The sequence below is a fragment of the Carassius gibelio genome, chromosome B9 (assembly GCF_023724105.1).
Source record: "Carassius gibelio isolate Cgi1373 ecotype wild population from Czech Republic chromosome B9, carGib1.2-hapl.c, whole genome shotgun sequence".
NCBI classification, from domain to species: Eukaryota; Metazoa; Chordata; class Actinopteri; order Cypriniformes; family Cyprinidae; genus Carassius; species Carassius gibelio.
In genome coordinates, this window is record NC_068404.1 from 18,273,487 (window position 1) to 18,294,393 (window position 20,907).

Genomic DNA, 20,907 nt, shown 5'->3' on the forward strand with positions numbered 1-20,907 from the left:
CCCTTCAAGTAGAGTGGGCTCTCATCAAAGTGCAGCTGAGGAACGTTCCAGAGGAACACAGGGTGCTCTACTGCCAAGAGAAACAAACGGCGATCTGAGGCATTCACACAGAAAATGGATCCCTAGCATTAGTGAACTCTGATAGCCTGCGTGCTGCCAGAAACTGCCTGCCAGTCAACCCTGTGGCATGTGTGTATGTCATACATTTGTCACAGGAGCTGTGCACTGTGCAGTCATACTAGGGTAAAGTTTACTGAGGGGTCAGTGAAGAAGGGTGGTCCTGATTCCTTGGAACTGAATGAGGGAGATGATGACTGAGGAGGAGATTGAAAGATTTCTTCAACCATCACAGTTCTGACATCATCTTTGCTTTTTTATGTAAATTAAATATTATGACATGATCGGTTGGACATCTGGTTGTGTTTTTGTAAGATCTGGTGTGTGAAATCTGAGAACTAATGAGCACTAATGGGAGGTAATTCTCCCACGAATGAAAATTTTCTCATTATTTGCTCACTCTTGTGTTGTTATAAACTGTGTGACTAACTTTCTTCAGTGGAACTGAAGTTGAATTTTGTTACACAGCAAGATGAAACAAAAGAATTGACAAATTTTTAGAAAGGTAAAATAAGCACTATAAAAGCATCACAAAACACATGCATAAGGAACAAAATGTCATTTATTGCCACAAGATGTGACAACAACCAATGCAGTTTTATGTCATTGCTGTGTCTTGAGGTCCCAGGAGTGAATAAGCACAAGCGCAAATGAGAAATAAGAACCACAGAGGGCAAACTCTTCCTGTAATTTTAATGTTCATGATGTGTAAAGACTAATGACACACATCTGTCTTCTGTGAATCCTGTGGAAGGAATCTGAGTAGGCCAGAATAAGCCATAATATCTCATTGTATCTCTCATAATTTGCAGCCATAACATGGAGATCTGTCTTCACGTTGTCACCGTGAAAAGGATGCATGCCAAACATAGCTGCTGCATTATATGCCACCAGACACTTGAATGTTATGCCTGATTCATGTAACTAAGTCATGAGATATGTGTAACGAGTTTGCTGTGTGTTAGTGATATCTACTCGATCTGGGGGGATTTCTCCGTCTCACAGTATAATGAATGTTTAGGAGAGGTGTTGATTTGTAATGGCTTCATTCAGGATGAATGGATACATGTGCTCTGAGCAGAATAATAACACATGATTGGAGATCGTCTCCATTATAAATTTGATTCAACAAGTTTACATGTGACAAAAACTATGCAAATTGATTTGCTTAGGATCTATTATACAGCATCAAACACTGTTTTTTATAATCCCAAGAGATCATTTAAGTCCTTTACCGAACACATTAATACATGTTATTTTATTTTAATCTAATGCAGTGCAAATCAGAAATGTAGAAGTAGAAGTAGTGTTTATTTATTTATTTTTTGCTTGACATAATCTGACTTGGTAAGACCCTCATTGTTTGTGTTGGATAAATGCTAAATTGTTTAAATCATAAATGACAAATTGTCCAGATGATAAATGTTAAATTTTTATAATGTTCATTTTTTTTAATCATGATTTACTGTCAGCCCTCCTAATATTACCACTGTTATCTCCAAATATTTTATAGGCTAAGGGAACGCATGAATTCCTTTTGAGGATCCCTTTGTGTTCAGTTTGCAATACAGAAACTCTTACCATAAACTGTAAGTTGAGGACCACAATGTTAGTTTAGACCCGAGTGTCTAGACTGTGTTTTGGTTTTAATCTGTTTTGCTAGTATATCTGCAATGCTTCGGATGTTATATAGAAGATTTCACAGCTTTGGGCTTGTGAACACATTCAGTTTTGTTATAAAAGTGGTTGAGGACATTCACTGGATTTACACACATGCTTTAGTTTAAGACTGTTAACCATTAAAATACTATTATAGTTTGTATTACTTTACATTTCATTTTCATTTTAGTTATTTATATATATATAAATAACTAAATTTATATATACTTTGTAGTTCGCTATATAGGAACCTCTCTGTGATTCATTGTGTCCAATAGCTTAATGTTGTTGTTATTATTATTATTATTATTATTATTATTATTATTATTATTATTATAAGATCTCCCATGCTTCACATGGTACACTTGACATGGAAAGGTGACTTTATAACACTCTGGCAGCAGGTGTGAACAACTCTAATGGCCAGAAAATTGGAAGTCAGTTACTTCCAACACTCCTTGTACCCCATGTACTCCATGTAATGCCACTTTTTAAATCCTAGCAAATAACATGCTCCCTTTAAAGAAGAAACTGGATAAAAAATACCTTGTGACTGAAATCTTCAGAACATGGCCAGATAGGCATCTGGGTTATGGTTTAAAAGATCTAGATTGTACCACATTTTCGATGAATAAGAAAACTTTCCATGTTTCTCTTACCTGTGTGATTTTCATGATGCGTTATATTCTTAAAAGTATTAGAGATGTTAGATAAACCTTCATCAAATTAAAATAAATCAGAATTAAGAGTATTTTTTACTATTTATATATTTTATTCGCTTTGAAAATTTACAAAGATCTTTACTTTGCAATGTTTAGTGTTTTCTGTTTATCTTTGAATAAAACCATTCCCTCAAGAGTTGCTACCTATAAAACTTTGATACAGTAAAAAGCCCTGAGAAAAAAAACTGAGCGTTTCCCTAGAGGTGCAGAGATCCTTCTGTTCCCACTCGCATCACAGGCTTCGATGTTTTTCCTTCAGCGCTTCAGTAGCAGAAGAGACTCTCACATGCTGCCTGCATCACAAGGCTACACTGTTGCACATTGTTAAGAATCATTTGTTTAAGTTGAAGTTTTCACTGGCACAGCCATCAGACGTGTTGATTGTGTTGCTTAAAGGGCCGGCTATGTTGACCGACATTTCAAGTACTTTGAGAACTGAAATAAATGGTGCCCACGAACAGCAACTGTGGACGGCAGATGCCGAATGTGACCTGAGGTCCCATCTGAATGCTCCATTAGTCACCTCTCTATCCTCTTAGTTCTGGGAGTCCAGTGCAGCCCAATGTATCACAAAACGCTGAGTTTTGAAGAAAAGCACATATTGCCCCGCTCTCATTATCGAATTACAGCCGTCTGTTTTGATTGGCAGAGCTGGTCAGTAAAATGTGAGCTGGCCGAGCAGCACTCAGAAGTAGTAACAGATCATTGTTCAGCCTCACAGTGTGAGGAGAAGTGGTGATTTTCGAGAGGCTGAGAGAATCTAGCAGCGAGCCTTGCGGGACAGGCTTCCCTCTCATGCGGAACCGGACAAATGCAGAATCAGATGCTGGATCTGTAAGTCATTCATCTGGAATAGAGCTCCAGATGCCCAGTGTGTCACCTGTCAGCCCCTGTCCATGAGACATTGTTTGCTTAGATTACACATCTAGGGAATCAAAGGCACCATCTCTCATTTAGTTACAGCTCATTTTTGGAAAATGTTACAAAGTATCACAGTCGGCTGCAAGAAGCTGGGATGAAAAAATAAAAAAAGAGTGAGAAACGTTAAATGAAAACATATCAAATTTAGTTTCTTTTGGTCCCTTCCTCTCGTATTTCTAATAATTTAAATGTATAAGAAATCATTATACATTTCATATGACATACAAAGCCCCCATTTTTCCTGCGCTTTGATTAGACACTGAATAATCCAAATGCGGATCCATTTCTTGGCGTATCGCACAGTAGGAGTCCAAATCCTCTAAAAATGCGAAGGATCTGGCCTTTTTTTAAATGAGAAGTCAGCGTCTACAAAGACTGTCCTTTGTTTTGAGTGTTTTGTGGACGTGCTGTCATGATACTGTGTTGAGCTTTAATGATGGGCTTGATGGAAAGAATCAAAGATCCCTCAAACCTGCGATTCTCCTGGTCACTCTGTGGGATGCTGGGTGATTGGGGAAGGGTCTTTTTGAAGCAACTAGTTGGACGGGTTTCCATTAATGTAAAACATTTCAGCTTTCAAAGTACTTTTATTCCTGCTCAGAATGGCTGGGTCCCCTCAGGAGCCCGATATCTTCTCGAGAATGTTCTTTCTGTCAATTTACTGTGAGGGAAGATGAGTTAGTGAGCCCTTCCCACTGATAGAAATTCAAATTTTGTGATGTCGGGAATATCAGTTCAAAGCAAAATGTAGTGATAAAAAGCAGAGAATCGTGTGGCATGAAGTTTGCTATAACATTACATAATACAGCTGTTATTTAATTGTGATTGGTCCATTTCTGGCTACGCTGTTGACTTTTGACTCTTGACTTGATATAGGAGCCTTTTGATGTTGATTTGTTACACAAAGCCCCGTGTTTTTGTTCAAGAGTGAACGTGATATCAGCCATACAAAGCACATTGTTTAAGACACTGAATCAGTCTTGGATTATACTGGAGGACTCAAACTGGATCCACCATGGAACAGCTTTACGAATACTGAGTTATGGCTTCATAAACCTGTCGGGTCTCCTAATATTACCACTGTTATCTCCAAATATTTTATAGGCTAAGGGAACGCATGAATTCCTTTTGAGGATCCCTTTGTGTTCAGTTTGCAATACAGAAACTCTTACCATAAACTGTAAGTTGAGGACCACAATGTTAGTTTAGACCCGAGTGTCTAGACTGTGTTTTGGTTTTAATCTGTTTTGCTAGTATATCTGCAATGCTTCGGATGTTATATAGAAGATTTCACAGCTTTGGGCTTGTGGACACATTCAGTTTTGTTATAAAAGTGGTTGACAACGTTGTTATTTTAGCTCTAGGTTGAGGGAATATGAATCCAGACCGGTTGTGATTACCAGTCCGAAATGAAGGTTTTATAGTCCAGACTTAACTTAAAAGAAGCTTAAAGATTTGGACTAGAGATTTACCATCTTTTACTTTTCATGACCAGTACTGATGGTTATTTTTAAGTTTCTGTTACCTGACATGCAGAACCCTTTTTTTTTTTCTATGTGTTTTCTGACGCTGTAATACCTGGATGTCTATTAAGCTAAAATGTAGTATGCCTTATAATATTATAAACTGTATTAATATATTTATAATAATAATAATAATAATAATAATAATAATAATAATAATAATAACAGTTTATGAATAATAAAAAAGATTAACTATTATTTTTATCATCATTATTATTAAATAAATATATTAATCAAATAAAAAAGCTGATTAACCTTAGGCCAGACCATAACATGAAACACATTTTATGAATAGATAATAATAATGCTATAATAAATATAACATTAAATTTAGCATGCTATTATTATTATTACTCAACTATTATGTATTTATTTATTCATTCTTTCTTTCTTTCCTCCTATCTGTTGTCTCTAAAGTTGATGTAAATGCCATGTATTTGGCCAGTTTATGGCCATTATGGTCTGGGCTAAGGTTCAACAAGGTTCTAAGTTTTGGGGCAGAGGTGTCGGTGGACGGTGTAAAGATGACCTAGGCCAAGGAGTTCCTCATTCAAGTTAAATTAACCCCTGAGCCTTGGCCCCCCCTTCTCTTTTTCTCTTGGCCTTTCTCATCCCTCCTCTGATCTAACCTGACAACTCCTGAGCTACTGTTTCCTCCTCCTGCTTAACTGAGACCACATTTCCCTTCGGATGGAGTGCTGTGTTCAGACCAATGGAAACCTCTGGATTGAGCTGCATCTGGTTTGAATCTTCTGGCGTGTGCTGCTGTTGTCAAAGTTCGGACCTGGAACTTGGCTTTAACTTTGATTCTTCCTCCCTCCACTTCCTTTGGTCATGTGTCTGTGGTGTTTTTGTGGAAGACTTGTGTGCAAGGCTTTTCACTTTATGGCCTTTGGTGAATGCGCTGTATGTGGTTGATCCCTCTCGCTAGATGTTTCTCCGCACTGTAATCCCAGGCGCCAACCACCACTTCCCCTGTAAATTCACATAGCCTCCTGTTTATCAGGTAAACACAACTCATGGTCCAGTAGCAGAATAACATATAATAAACTCTGTCTAACCTACTTTCATTCACTTTTTTTTCACGTTTCATAGCCACAACCCTGTGTTCATGGTCAAACAGAGTCTGTATTGTGTAACACATCCATTCAGTGTTCTTTTGCAAGCGCGTTATGTGTTTATTACATCACTGAATACTGCATAAACAGTCGGGTCAGTCTTTTATTTTGTGGTCGAGCATGCATTGGGGCATTTCCATTCTTTAATAGCAGCTGTGGTGAAGAAAGTATTTTTTGACACAATGGCACATAACATTTTTATTTATGTTTTTCCTTTTTGACAGGATGCAGCACGGAAAACTATCCCAAAGATGCTGGCCGAGTTGGATCTGGGGCGTACGGAGAAGTGTGTGCGGGTGAACTCGGTATCCAGTGGCCTGGCTGAGGCTGACATGGAGGTTATTCTGCAGGCAGACGTGCTCCCCGCAGCTCTCATGCTGCCAAAGGTGGAGGACGCAGGAGAGGTGCAGTGGGTGAGTGAGTCTTCTAGCTTTTTAAATGAGTAGTTCACAAAAAAAAAAAAAAAAAACCTATAGCCATTAAAAAACAGCACAATACTGTATGTCATTATTTACAATATCTTCTATGGAATACAAAAGCAGATAGTTTGAAAAAAAATCACTTTTCCATACTTAGAATTTATACAGTTAGCAGCCATGACTGAAAAATATTTAAAAGGAACCATAAAAGTAGTCCATCAACCCATTTTTTTCTACGTCTTACTTAACTATGCCAGCTGTTACAGAGCAACATTTTAGTCTATATTTTCTGAAAAGCATCAATATATATATATATATATATATATATATATATATTTTTTTTTTTTTTTTTTTAATTGTTATAAACTTTTGGTAACACTTTACTGAAAGCCTTTACGTATAATGCATTATAAAAGTAGTTTTAATGCATTAACTATGCATAGTAATGCAAATTTTAAAGCATTGTACAATCTAATGAATCATTTTATCAAAACAGTTACATTATAATACTTATCAATTCATTGTTTCACTATGAAAATTTGGTTGTAATTATTTACGACTAGATAATGTATAATGTATTGCGACATACATTATAAATAATTCTAATGCATTATACCCTTCAATAACCCTTTAGAATGCATTATACAGAAAGGCTTTAAGTGAAGTGTTTCCAAACTTTCATAATCATCCTGTTTTTACAGTATTTTTGATCAAACGTATGCAGCCGCCTTTCAGACTTGAACAGTAGTGTTTTTCCCAAAATGTTATCAGTACATTAAGCAAATATTGAATTGTGCATTGAGGATTCTTGTTTCCATATGATTATGGTCAGATTATAGATAATGTGACCTTCTTGATAATTTTATCCCAAAAATGTAAGTCTACCCCTGTTTAATGTGAAAAATGAGAAACTAAAAATACTTTTATTTAGTATTTTCTATCATTTGTAAAGAGCACAACACCCTCTGAACTCAAAGGGTAAGCCGAAACCACAGGTCTTTTCAAAGCAATAATAACAATCTTTTCTGTTAGTCTGTACAGAGGACTTGATCCCTGTAGTCAGGCCCAGGGGAAAAATGGGGCTGTATATCTTGGCATCAGCTCAGGAAAGCCATGACATTTTAAAGCTAGCTTCACAAGGCAGATGTCACTAAGTACTGCTTTACCCTGGAAACACAGGGCCTCTTCAGTAGACCTACACTTGGGTTTATTGAGTTTGCCATTGTTCAGATTTTAAAATCAAAGTAGGTGGACACTCATATAGATCTGATTATCAGGTGGTTGGTCAGTCAGTCAGTGACATTACAGATGGTCTCAAAGCTTGCAGACTTGGACTGAAAACCATAAAACATGCTTTTCTCCTGATCCCCTCCATGTGTGTGTGTGTGTTACAAGAGGTGTTGAGGATTCTTCCAGACGTCTGTTCCTCCATCAAAGCAGGGCTTCCTTTTGCCAGGCGGCCCTAGGAGGCCCCTGGTGGCCCCCAGCATAGCCAATACACCAGCCCCCAAATCCCTCCAGCTCATTTCCCCCAATGAGCCAACCCAGCCCAAATCTGCAGTATTCAGCTACTCCGCATGACCACTGAAAAGACCTGAAAGAAGCCACAATGTCTTAACTAGGTAGATGAAGGGAGGGAGGGAAGCTGAGAGATGGAGGGGGCCCCTAGTCTGTTGCTCACAGTTAGTTTAGACTAGAAGCAGGAAGTTTTTAACTAGTGGTTTTAATTAGTGCTCCTATATTTCCCGGGCTGCTCGATGTTTCTTCCCTTTTTAATTGCTGACAGGTGTTCATATTTTTGTCTCAAATTCTTCCTCATTTCCATTTTGTCTTTAGCTTTCTTCTGAATTGGTTTTCTCAAAAATATTTGGCGTCTCTTGATCGTAGTACATAAACAACATAGTATATGTAACAAATGATAAAAGAGATGAATATATATATATATATATATATATATATATATATATATATATATATATATATATATATATATAGTGAGAGAGAGAGAGAGATCAAATTTAAACAATGAGAAATTGTTGTATAATGCTGGTTTCAGAAATCATTGCTCACCCTCAAATAAAAATGAACCCATTTCAGATTAAAATTACCTACACCATCAGCCATTCACTACCCACTTAGCCACTCAAAAATCAATACAACAACTACACATATGTCACATTGGGTAATACAGTGTGTGTGAATGCATTAAAAGTGCACACATATGTGATGGGGGTTAGAACATGCTCTCCACATGCTTTGCACACAGCCGAGCTCATAGCCGCAGCAGGGTACGGGAGATTGTGAGCGGAGAGGAAGTCATGTAGCACTGACCTGACATGGGCCCACCGCTTTGAAAGTGGCGTGAGACAAACATGAAAGGAAAGGGTATTTCTCTTTCTCTTTTTCTCCTCTTTACTGTCTGTAACAGCTCTGATTATTGGACAGTTTGAATATGTTGTCACACTTGGTTATACAGAATCCTTACCAAAACTGCCCATGGTCACATAGCTTCTGTAAATATGCCGTAGTTACTGCAGTTTTGGTTGCTGCAATGTATTTTTGGTATCTTGGTATTCTTGACAACTATCCTCAAAAAGTTCAAATCTATAATGAAGTCATTTGCAGGTTATTTCTTCTCAAAAGGAGTGTGGTTATGTGCCACTATTGGTCGGTTTCTTTGCAGCCTGACATGGCAACACTGACTCAACCAATGTCATGAGTTGTGGGCGGGACCACCTGTTTGGCCAACCAATGGCAGACAAACCAGTTTCCTTAATACTGAATTTATTATTTTTGTAATTCTGTTTGCTGTAATTACAGTCACCTTTAACCAATTTTTGTGCAGAGACTGTGGATACTAATAGTAACAATGGCAAATCTGAACATTTAGTCAAAATAAACGATTTAAAACAGCAGCTTTTGATGCCTAAGTTGGTATTTTTGTATCTACTATCTAATCCAGTGGTGTTCTTGCATGTTTTACTGTGGAATGAAAGGAGGAGCATCAAGACATAATGGAGGTTTTTATAGTTAAAACGGAGTACTTAAAAATAAATTTTTATACCGTAAAATAATCACCAGCTATCAAATGCTATTGTGTAGCGTTAAATATCTCTTTTTTTCCTTGTGTGTTTGCGTCTGTGATGAGCAGTCAGTGAGTGTCTAATCCAACACACAACACAAAGTCGTACCACTACAAGCCTGATTATCTCTCTCTCCTCCTCCTCTTCTTCTCATCCCGGCGGCTGCCCCTAAATCCCTCTGTTGTTTATTTTCTTCCCCTTTTTCACGTAGATGAGCAGAGGAACCTCCAGACTGATTTGTTGCTAAAAGATGGACTTACTTGTTCCCTTTTGTGTGAAAATCTTCTACTCTCCCTTTCTATCCTCTCTCTGTGTGCTTGTTTGACTGACAAGGCTTATTGGACTATAACAGGCGTAACTCTTCCCCCCCTCCTCCTATTGTCCGCAGACAATTCTCCCACAGATTCGGAGCCGTGCGCATTCTTTGGCCGCCACACTACTGAATCCTGAAAGGAACCAGCTCGAGTCCCGTCCCTCCCCGTCCGCTCCTAATTCTCCCCCCTTCACCACAACACGGTGAAATGAGCACTTCAGCAGGCCGGAAACATTTAATCTGGCCCTCTTTTGAAGAGAATTAATTGAAACTTATCCACTTGCCGCCTTTTTCGCTCTAGCGGTTCCCTCGCCCCAAAATCCCTGCCTCGTTCCCATCCGGATCATGGCTGATGGGGCCGCCTTGGCACTTGTGTCGTGAAGTGTGGGTTTTTGCAAGCGGCCTATAGGGACCTGAAAAGCTTGTCACCTGAGAGTGGTATTAGCGTTTGCGCAAGTGTGGTTCAATGTCGAGTTCCCCTCTGAGACTGTGTAAACATTGAAACTTCAGCACAGCAAAAGCACAGCAATTTGTTTTCATTTGTGCTACATAAACGCTTAATTTTGCTGCCGAGTGGCTATTTCTTGCGCAAAAATGCGGGGCCGTTGGAGAGTGGCGTCTGATAAAAGGTGAGGAAATGGAAGGGCCGCCAAACAAGCCCTTCCCTCTCCCTCCCTTTTCTCCGTTCAAGGGGAATATTATGCTAAGCCGTTGGCGTTTTTATGTTGCCATAGCAGCATTACTCCTGCAGGGTTGTGACCTCAGATGATTACAGTACAAAGCTTATTGGGTCTTGAAAACCCCTTTGAAGATGAAAAGTCTTTGATGGTTTATATTTATGCAAATCTCTCAGATATGATTTATCCTACTGAGATTGAATAGGGAGATGATTAAAATTCCCCCATTAGAAAAAAATCCCTCAATGAAGGTATATTCTTTGAGCTAATAAAACAAGTGTGTGTGGGATATTTTAGCCTTTATTTGGAAAACTAGCCTTGACGTACCTGAGGTTATTTTAATCTGCTGTCCCCGATGTGTGAAAGAGAGACGGAATGGGGGGACAGGGAATTACACTTTTCTGCTTTGAGTTTTTTTTTTTTCTCTCTTCCCTTCCCTTCCCTCCCCCCTCCTTTTTTTTTTTTGTACAGGCTTTAAAAGAAAATATCTGACAGAGGGAGCTTTTGTGTGTTTCCAGATGATAGATTTTGGAATTTGGGCAACCCCACTGGCAGTCCACGGCTAGCTGTGAACTGGTCTGTTGGAAAAAATCAGAATGCTTTGGTCTTCAAAGCACTGAACTTCATTTTAAAGCCTTCTTAGGTAAGCTCAAATATTAGCGGGAAAATGAATAGCGTGGAGAAGTGTCGTATCACACGTCGCAAGCCTCACGAGTCTGTCCGCCGGGGGAAGCCGTGGCTCTGTATAAAACTGAAATGAAATGCGCTCCCAGACAGCTCAAATCTCATCCTTTCCCTTTTTATATTCAGCGCTCTTTTCTTTGTAAATTCAGACAGGAACCTGTAGTATATCTCGAGGGCCCCTGTGAAAGTCCAAAGACTGTGTGAAACCTGTCAAGTTTTTTGAAGCAATATTTATTTCTTCTTCATCTTCTTCTTCTTTCTCCAAAGCCCTGAATCTGAAGTTTTTAATATAATTACTCATTGTGTTTGAGTAACGTTGTTTCTTTATATGCCGTTTTTGACTCTGTGTGTCATTTCAGTTTATCGACAAGTTTCAGCGTTACTTAAAAGGCAGAGAGCTCAGGGAACCCATCCGCTTGGTCACCTTTGTGGAAACTGCTGTGGGTCTGCTGAATTTTAAGGTAAATAACCACTTTATAATTTGAATTAGAAATTTTAAAATTGCCCCCATCAGGGAGAAAATGGCCACAGTCATGTTTTTGTCCTCTTATAAAATATGCAGCTCCTTTTTTCTTTTGATTATTTTTCTTTCCCCCTCCCCCAAACCCTCTGTTGTGCTGGCTAGACGGAATCCCAGAGCCAAGACAGGGGAAATATTGCAGAGTCACAGCAAGAAGTAAAATTAATTTGGAACTCAACAAAAGCATTCAAGAAATTCCATCTGCTCCGTGCCTGACACGGACATATCACATTCCAGACTGTCTCTCACTAGTCCTGGTTCTGGGGTTAGTTACAGCCTTGGACGGTCTTCACAGATTTCTAGATTTCCTCATCCATGGGGACAGAGATGGGCCATTAATTGTGTGTGTGTGTGTGTGTGTGTGTGTGTTTTTTATATCTGATATAGTTCCATTTCTAAACACAATATAAAGAACAGAAGCATGGACAGCGATTAAGGGAGTTTTGGGGAAAATTAGAGTCGTCTGACTGGGTGACTTGATTAAGTGCCAAAGTACATGCACGCACACACACGCGCACACACAAACCCCACACAGCTCTTCATTTTCTCTTTCTCTTGAAGGCAGTGTGTGAAGCACTTCGAGATCTTGGGCCAAAGGCAGGTCTTCATCATGACGGAGTTGTCTTCGGGTCAGATGACTTCTGTGCCAGCATAGGTCTGCTATCTTTGTATTTCACTATTTACTACCTTTTTTCTTCTTCTTTAATTCACTTATTTGCTGAATAACAGTACCACACACAATACAATTGATTTTAATTAACTGATAAAAAGATGTATTTTTGTTATAATCTATCATTAATATCCCTTCAGACTGCACATCTTCATCTAATATATGATGCTTTTTGTAAAAATCTGGTGTTGGATCTCTTTTAACCTGTAGGAGCCACACGCACTAAAGATGCTAAAGAACTCCTGTATGCGCGACAGAAAGTGGTGGTCACCACCAAAGCGTTTGGTCTCCAGGCGATCGACCTTGTTTACATCGACTATCAGGATGTGGAAGGACTGAGGCAACAGGCCAGAGAGGGTGCGCTTATGGGCTTCACTGGTACGCTGACTGCTAAATCACATCAATTTTGTTTTCTGTTCACTTACTGTATGACATACAGGCCTGATCTTCCAACAAAATGCTATTTTGGACTCACTCGATAAGGATTTCAATGAAAATACAGCCACTTGCATATAGAGCATATTCTGGCATAGATGGGGAAAAAAATTGTTGCACAAGCAAAATATGTAAGAGAACATATTATTGGCTAAAGAGCTTGACAGCAAGTTTTTGTGTATATTTAAGTATTCTCTCCCCTACAGCTTTGAGTTCCTCTGCTTCACATTTTACCTTTTTAGTGCTGACTTAGTGGTTATATTTAAGAAATTGATGCTTCTTTTTTATATTCGTTTTCATTTTCATTATGCTGTCTATATTGCATAGATGATTTCATTTTATATCTGTGCTTTTCATAATTTACTTAACATATATGAAACTTCAAAGAAAGTTACCAGCATGTGTTTATCAGTGTATGCATGCATGCATGTCTCTTTATTTGTCTGTGTGTATGTGTATCCACTACTTGCAAGTGTGTTTGTGGGAGATAGACGTATGTTTGCAGCTCAGCGCTGTGTGGGTTTGTAGCCAGGCAACGCGTGTGTGTGTGTGTGTGTGTGTGTGTGTGTGTGTGTGTGTGTTTGGAGTCCTGGTGAGCGGGTAACTGGCCACGGGAGGCCAGACACAGCCCTCCTCTGAGCCTCCGCTAATGAATATGTAATTGCTGTTTGCAGAATACACACTGTTCTCCCTGCACATCTCTGTATACACTAGGTCTACCATTCCTCTAGAACATAGCGCTCCAATGCTAAAGATCACTCGCTTTTCTCCCGTCTTGTTTTCCTCATGCCAATTATTTTTTTTACTTTTTTAACATCAAAATTCATCAAACACATTTAATCACTGGTTTTATTTTAAAGCAGCATTTTATTATAATTTCAAAACGCTTTTCATACGGAAACTATTTTAGTAGCACTTATTTGACTAATTGAAAGGTAATAACAACTATTATAAAATAAATTACCATTGTAACCATAGTCTTTCCAAATTGCCATAATATTATAACTCCTGTAAAATCATCATAAATTATTATTGGATCTTTTTATAATTATTTTATGATTTGTGGCATCCCAGGATATCTCTGGGGTTGCCACTGCAAGGTTGTTTGTTTTTCTTTCCCCAGCAGCCAGCCTGCAAGTTGATCATGCCACGTTGCAGCCCATCAGCCGGGCGCTCTGTTCAGCAGCCTGTCATTAGGCAGGTGGGGTCGGGTTTGATGACTCTCTTCTGCCTCTCGTGCGAGTATGAATTGGAGCAGCTCCTTGTGTAGCATGCGCTGAGCTCACCGGCGTTCTGTTTGCCACTGCTAGTCTGAGGTCCCTGTGTCGGGAGGCCTACAGAAACACTGTTTACAGTTTACACGCTCAGTATGAAGTGTGTGTGTGTGTGTGTGTGTGTGTGTGTGTGTGAGCGAGTGAGTGAGTGAGTGAGTGTGTGTGTGTGTTTGTCTGTAGGCAATTGAAATTGCATGCAGATAAATGTAGTTTAGCTAATAATTATTTTTATTTTTATCTTTTGCGCTAGACTTGCATGAGCAAATCTATCACTATTAAAACAAATACAGCTATTGGGGTTTCCGAATGCTTTTTATAAATATAAAGGTTAGTTGAAATCACACTTTTTGTATTTTTGAAATTTATTTCTGATTTTTATGTTTTAGAATTTAAATTGGAAAATTGAATTAAGTGGTCTCTTGTATTAAAGCGTGGCAGAATAATTTCAAATGGTTTAATTATTTAGGAATTTCATTTACTTTAAAATACTTTTTTTCTTAAAGTTATTATATTTCTGTCAATTTATCAATTGGGCAAAATACTAAAACTGGTATATCGTTATCAACAGACAATCAATTAAAAAAAAAAATCATAAAGGCCAAAACGATACACATCTACCATACATTTCTTCCCCTCTTCTTGTATGCATCACTGCACACATTGTGTTCTAAGCATTATTTCCCTCACCTGTGATTTGACCTTGGCCCATGTTTATTTCTTTGAGGACCTTTAGTTATAACTACATAGATATGGGGTTGTGTAATGAATAAGAAAATGTAAGAAATACAATTTTTTTTTATTGTTCTCCTAAAATGAAAATATATTAAAAAGGGTAGGTCATTTTTTCCAGTATATTCATTTAGACATCAGAACATTTTCTTCTTAATTTTAAGCCTTTTTGACAGATTCCATCCGTCTATGTGAGATTTTGAGAATCATCTGACAGTGGCACTCTGCTAAATGGTAGTGCGCCAACCAGACGTACCCAAACCAGATGGCACCTCGTGATTGGCTGAATGGCTTTGGGGAGCGATAATGATGCACAGCAACTATCCAATAGTGTCCCTGCGTAAGGGCTCACCACGCCCACTTTGCTCACTCTGTCACTAGCTGTCTCAGAACAGACAGCTCCTGAACAGGTGGCAGTCTGGGGAAGGGGCATATTTTGTTGATGTGAGGGAACTACCCCCTGCCAGTCTTTTCTGGGATGGGCGTCACAAACATGGACCTTGAGCCTCAGCTTTAGGGTGTTGATCCAACAGGCCGTCTCCTCCAGAGCAGCAGAGGGACAGTACACACACACACACACACACACACTGGTGATTTTTCCGTCTGCAGCGCTGTTGGCTCAAAAAGAAAACACAGTCACCAAGCTGGTTTGCTTTATTTACATCGAAGCGCATGCTTAGCTGTCATTGGTTAACCTGCAGCCTCATTCACTCCCAGCTGCAACATCAGATTGTGTCGTATCTTGCAGCATTTGGCTTCGGCGATGTGTAAAAGATGCAGAAAGTAACACCTGTGCCGTTGCAAGACTGTGTTAACATATGACTGACATTACGCTGCAATATGTAACATTGTGTGCTAAATTATGTGGGAACTCAATGGATAACACATGGCAGAGGCTGTTTCAGAGGGGTTAACTGGGGTAAGAGCCACAGATGGAGCTAATGGTTTTCTCATGTATTAAATTCTACGGCTGTCAGCTAGCTACCTTTCCGTATTTGTGTTAAGAAACGCGCTGAAGCAAAACATTACAGATATTTTTCAAATTAAGCCTCATCACCCAGAAGTTTGATCTGGGAACATGTTCTTGATTATTATGGTGCAGGACAGATGTTGTTTTTGAGAATAAGGTTTCTGCCGTCATGACCGTAATCCGTTTTAGCTTCTTAGCTGATGCTGCAAAGCAAGGAGGAAAAAGAAATGCATATTTGAAAAAGGCGTCCACATTGTTTTAGATAGACCTTACATAAGTAATAATAATAATAACTGAAAATTATTAAATCAATAATTTTAGTTCATCAGATTATCTTTAAGCGTTTTTTTATGGTCAAAGTAGTTGGTAAGTTCATGGATTCCTGACTTCAGATCATGGATCATTTTATGGTCATCTGTTGTAGTCATCTCCAATTTTTCACCCAAGTGTTGGAATATTAACACACATAGCTGAGCTTATAAAAGGTATCAGTTGTTGCTGTCCATGACATCTGTATCTGCTTGTAGTGTGTGTGTAAATGAAGGTGTGTGTTGAGGTGACTGTGTGTGTGAGGCTCTCACACGGGCCTGTAATAAAAGCAGCAAGTCAAGTCTCACAGAGGCTGCCTCAGATTGGAGTGTAACTAAGCGTGCAGTAAAGTTTTAGAGTTCAGCGGGACACGATGCGAAAATCGGGATGACACCCATAATTCATAGCATCCTCTGTCCCTGCTGTGTCCCTTAAATTCATTCTTGGTCAGGGAGCTGTACAGGAGAAAGAGGGGAAAAATACCCACCAGTGCCTTTGCTTCTCTGGAGCAAAGCCCTTTAAACGTGGAGGAATAATCCTAGATGATTTTTTTTTTTTGTCTCTATTTTTACTGAGTTTTGTATTGTATGTGAGTGGGCTACTCTGTTAATAGTACACTAAAAATATAAATAAAAAGGTTAATACTTAAATGTATTTTTTATCTTAAATGTGGGCTGGCCTTTAAAGATCATTTGAGTGCTATTAACTTTTATTACTGGAAACTGTTGGTTGTAGAATTTTTAGGCCTGTACATGTTATGATTGGTGGTTAAAAAATAATAATAATAATAAAAATACTGAAGGGTGTCTTAACGATTTAAAAACATTTTATGTCCTTATATGTTATTATCTTTGGAATATTTATTTATTTTGTGATAAGTTGTTAAGGTTTAATTTTGTCACTTCCTTCTAGGAAAACAAGTGATTCACCCCAATCAGATCAAGGTTGTTCAAGAGGAATTTGCCCCCAGTCCAGAGAGAATCAAGTGGGCCACGGAGCTGATCGCGGCATTCGAGGAGCATCAGAAGTTGGGAAAGGTGCATGTTTAGTAGTTCCTGAGTTCCCACCCAGAGATCTGTATTATTTTTCCAGCCTGATATAGCATCCATGAGACATGCTGAACTGTAGCTTTTGTCGGAGAAAATCAAATGAGGTGTTGAATATTATAGTTCCTAATTTAGTGCATCATTGAGTCCTGTGTTTTCTGCTCAGTAGGGCTGTGCGTGTCTGAGATGTGCTAGTAATGTACAATCTGCCAGTAATTCTTACGCTAAGGATGGCCTGGGGGTACGTCAGCGACACTCTCCCCATTCGGCTCTTTCCTCACAAACTGAGATTCCGGGACACAGTTGCTCGATTTATTTTGCGTTTTCCTGTATATTTATATGCCCTCTTCAATCTCCTTGCCGATTTGTTACAGAAAATGTTTGTAAAGTACGCACCTGAGGTTTTCTGCCTCTCAACATGTCATTTTAGACACTCTGCTGCTTAGGTGCATAGTAAGTTTATTTTATGCATATGTGATTTAATTATTGAAACTCAATGAATAGGAATTTTTAGCATGCAAATAAATGAGTTCCAGCTCTTAATTCCAGCATCTGTCAAAAATATTTCAATTTTCATTTTCATGATTCTTAAGCTGTTTTTTTTTTTTACAAATTAGCAAATTCCCAACCAACTTGAATAAAACGCACACTAACAGGACGTTATTGATTCACTACATTAGAAATAACAAAAGCATTTACACAAATACTTGCCTTTTAAAGGAATTTTATACATATGTGTATATGCATGTATGTATTTGTGTGTGTGTGTATATATATATGTGTGTGTGTGTGTGTGTGTGTGTATATGTGTATATATATATATATATATATATATATATATATAATGTATGTTTATGTGTATGTATATAGAATGTCATTATATGTATTCTATACGTGGGCTCTCTCTTTGGTGCTTTTCTTGGTTTTCTCTAGGGAATTTATGAATAGCCATCCTACCCTTCTTTGTAGTGTCATATATGCATTGCTGCTATGTAGTAGGGTATGTTCTTTCTTGACAATTTCTGCCTTTATTTTTATTCAACCACAGTTCTGTTCTCTTCTCTTCAGGGGGCTTTCACCTTTCATGGCAGTATGATTGACATGCCATCTCTGAAGCAAGCTCAGAACATTGTCACGATGGCTTCAACTGTTCAGGGAAAGTGAGCCAAACCTGAGTTCCTCAGACATCAAAATCCACACCATGCTGGCTGTGCCGTGCACTTCTCGTCAAGAGCTAAAAACGACTTGTGCATTTGTTTAACCAGCAACAGAGATGATGTTCTGGTTTATGTGTTGATTTCAGATTAATTGACTGATTATTTATTCTACTGAAATTCCTGGTGCATTACCATTTTCTGCATTAGTTTGCATTTGTGTGTGTGTGTCATGCCCGCCCCCTGCCTCTCTGTGTCAGGGCAGACGATTGGCCGTGGTAAAGGTTGTGTGCGCCCAACGAAAGGGCAAACAAACAGAGCTGCCCTGCCGTCGAGCTTCCATTCAGCCTGAAGGCTCCTCCAGGCCCCGAAACATCAAAGCACTATTTGCCAAGAAGCAGCCGCGAATTTACTAAAACCAACATTGAGAGAATGAGCATGTGAGCCCGCTCTAAATTGTAGGCCTTTGTTTCACGGGACTCAGCAAGACAGTTTGTTCTTCAAGACAAGGCTTGAATGCATCTGCAGCCTGGCGTATGCTTTATGCGGCGTGCCACGCGCTCACTCGCAAACATGTACACAAAGGGCTCCACGAGGGCTCGCTCTATGTAAATATCAGCATTTTTCCATGGCTTTGTTTCCCGGTCAGCGGTTCCCATCTCCATCCAGCTTCGAAGTCACCGTGAACATGGCTAAGTGCTCAAAAGATGTGCCTCCGAAGTCCATTTCACCAGTGTTCCTCACGCACACTTTGTCAAGAATGCCTCTTTTGAAATAAAACTCCAGGATGTCATTCCCAATGAATGACCATCCTTTCCACCCTTGAGGGCATTGTTGTTGTTTTTTGTGTTGTGTTTGTCATGAATACATTCTACAGTATGCTACGTTCCCGCTCCTTGCTGCTGGGCTCCCATGAGCTGATGACATATTTGGCAGAAATGTCTGTGGTGGATTTGTCTGGGATGGGGGTGGGGGGAATGGTTTATGGTTCAGTTGGTCACTATGGAAATAGAGGCCTCTGCATAAAATGGGAATGAATATGGTGTGATCAATAGTGTCTGTAGCGAGCGACTCTGCCCAAGCTCTGTGCCAGCCTCGGGATGCAGACAGAAAGATGGAGGCTGCTGCTGCGAGCGGCCCAAAGGGCCCGACAGTAAGCTGACGGCCTGGCACCCGGCCCACACCTCTCTGCACCCCCCCCCCCCCCCCCCCTCCCATGCTCTCTGCCTTTTGCACTCATTTATTTTTCATTTTCTTTGGAATCGTCTTTTTGGACTCATGTCAGACAAGCCCTTTTGCTGTAAGAGCTCTTTAAGCATGTCTTCAAGACTCTCAGTCAGAGCTTGAGACTATAATGTCAACAGTCCAATTAAATGAGATTTAATTGCATTAATTAGCTAAAATTTGCTTATATTTTGTTCAAACACAATTTATAGGAACAGAAATATTGGGCTATTATAGAAAAGTCCAACTAAAAATTATAACCTTTTATCTTTATGTATTTATTTTGCATACTTTTTTTTAATCTATCTATTTGTGTGTGTGTGTGCGTGTGTGTGTGTGTGTGTGTGTGTGTGTGTGTGTGTGTGTGTGTGTGTGTGTTGTTGTTGTTGTTTTTTGTTTTTTGGACCCCAATTGATCTTCAATTATGAGGACAAAAACAGCTGGAACATTCTTCAAAGTATTTTCTTTTGTGTTTTGCAAAAGAAATAAAGTCATAAATGTTTGGAGGGTGAGTAAATGGTGACAAAACTTTTTATTTGTTGGTTAACTTTTCCTTTAGCACACCCATGCAGACAAAAGAGCTCAGATGATAACCTCAGAACTAAATTCAGTTCATCCTTTGTAGAAAATTAGTGAGCTAAGATACATGATTGTCGATTGATATGAAACTAAAGCTATTTTGACTGCCCCTTCGTGGGTTTTGTCCCTTTATGGTGTGTGATCAGTTTCTGTGAAGTGACATTATTTTTAGCAACGCAGTTAACCCTGATCCATGCACTAAAGGGGCTATTAATTTTATTAATTATGTTGAAAGTGATCTGTGTATCCAAAGATTCGAGGTTTAAAGGATTTACGGACTCTACGACATAGATCAGCGAAATACTTCCTCCCACTTCTTTGTAATTTTTCATGACATTTCTATTATGCCCGTAAGTTGACATAATCTTTTCAGCTCACAAGGCGGAATTATTTAAATACATTTACTAGTATTCCCAAAGAGAGTACAATACAATTAACACGAATAGGACCTTACCTAATCTTGACAGCACTCAATTAGGCTTGAAACACAGTCCTGATGGTTATGTGCTGAGATTGCTCTCATAAATTATCTGATATCAACCCAGCAGAGAAAATGCATGTATGCAAAGTGCTTTCAGAGGAAAATTAAAAGGAAACGTTTTACATATTTTTCATTAATCTCAATGGGACCCGTGTGGCAGGGAGGATTTTGCTCGCCTAATTTCTCGCCAAGGGATCTCCCAATAATGACTTCATTCTTTTACTAGACAATATATGACAAACTCATTTCAACAAAGATAATTTCCCTGCAATAAAACGAA

General features: G+C 39.0%; 1 protein-coding gene across 1 annotated transcript in view; it reads left to right on the plus strand.

Annotated features, from left to right (window-relative positions):
- LOC127965344 (citramalyl-CoA lyase, mitochondrial-like) overlaps nt 1-19,169 on the plus strand; it is a 56,579-nt gene extending 37,410 nt beyond the window's left edge. Inside the window, exons 3-8 of the mRNA XM_052566116.1 lie at nt 6,285-6,473; nt 11,596-11,697; nt 12,318-12,411; nt 12,637-12,804; nt 17,056-17,180; nt 18,258-19,169. Coding sequence (XP_052422076.1) covers nt 6,285-6,473; nt 11,596-11,697; nt 12,318-12,411; nt 12,637-12,804; nt 17,056-17,180; nt 18,258-18,353 — 774 coding nt within the window. The 3' untranslated portion in view covers nt 18,354-19,169. The remainder of the gene's footprint in view (nt 1-6,284; nt 6,474-11,595; nt 11,698-12,317; nt 12,412-12,636; nt 12,805-17,055; nt 17,181-18,257) is intronic.
- Nucleotides 19,170-20,907: the final 1,738 nt, after the last annotated feature.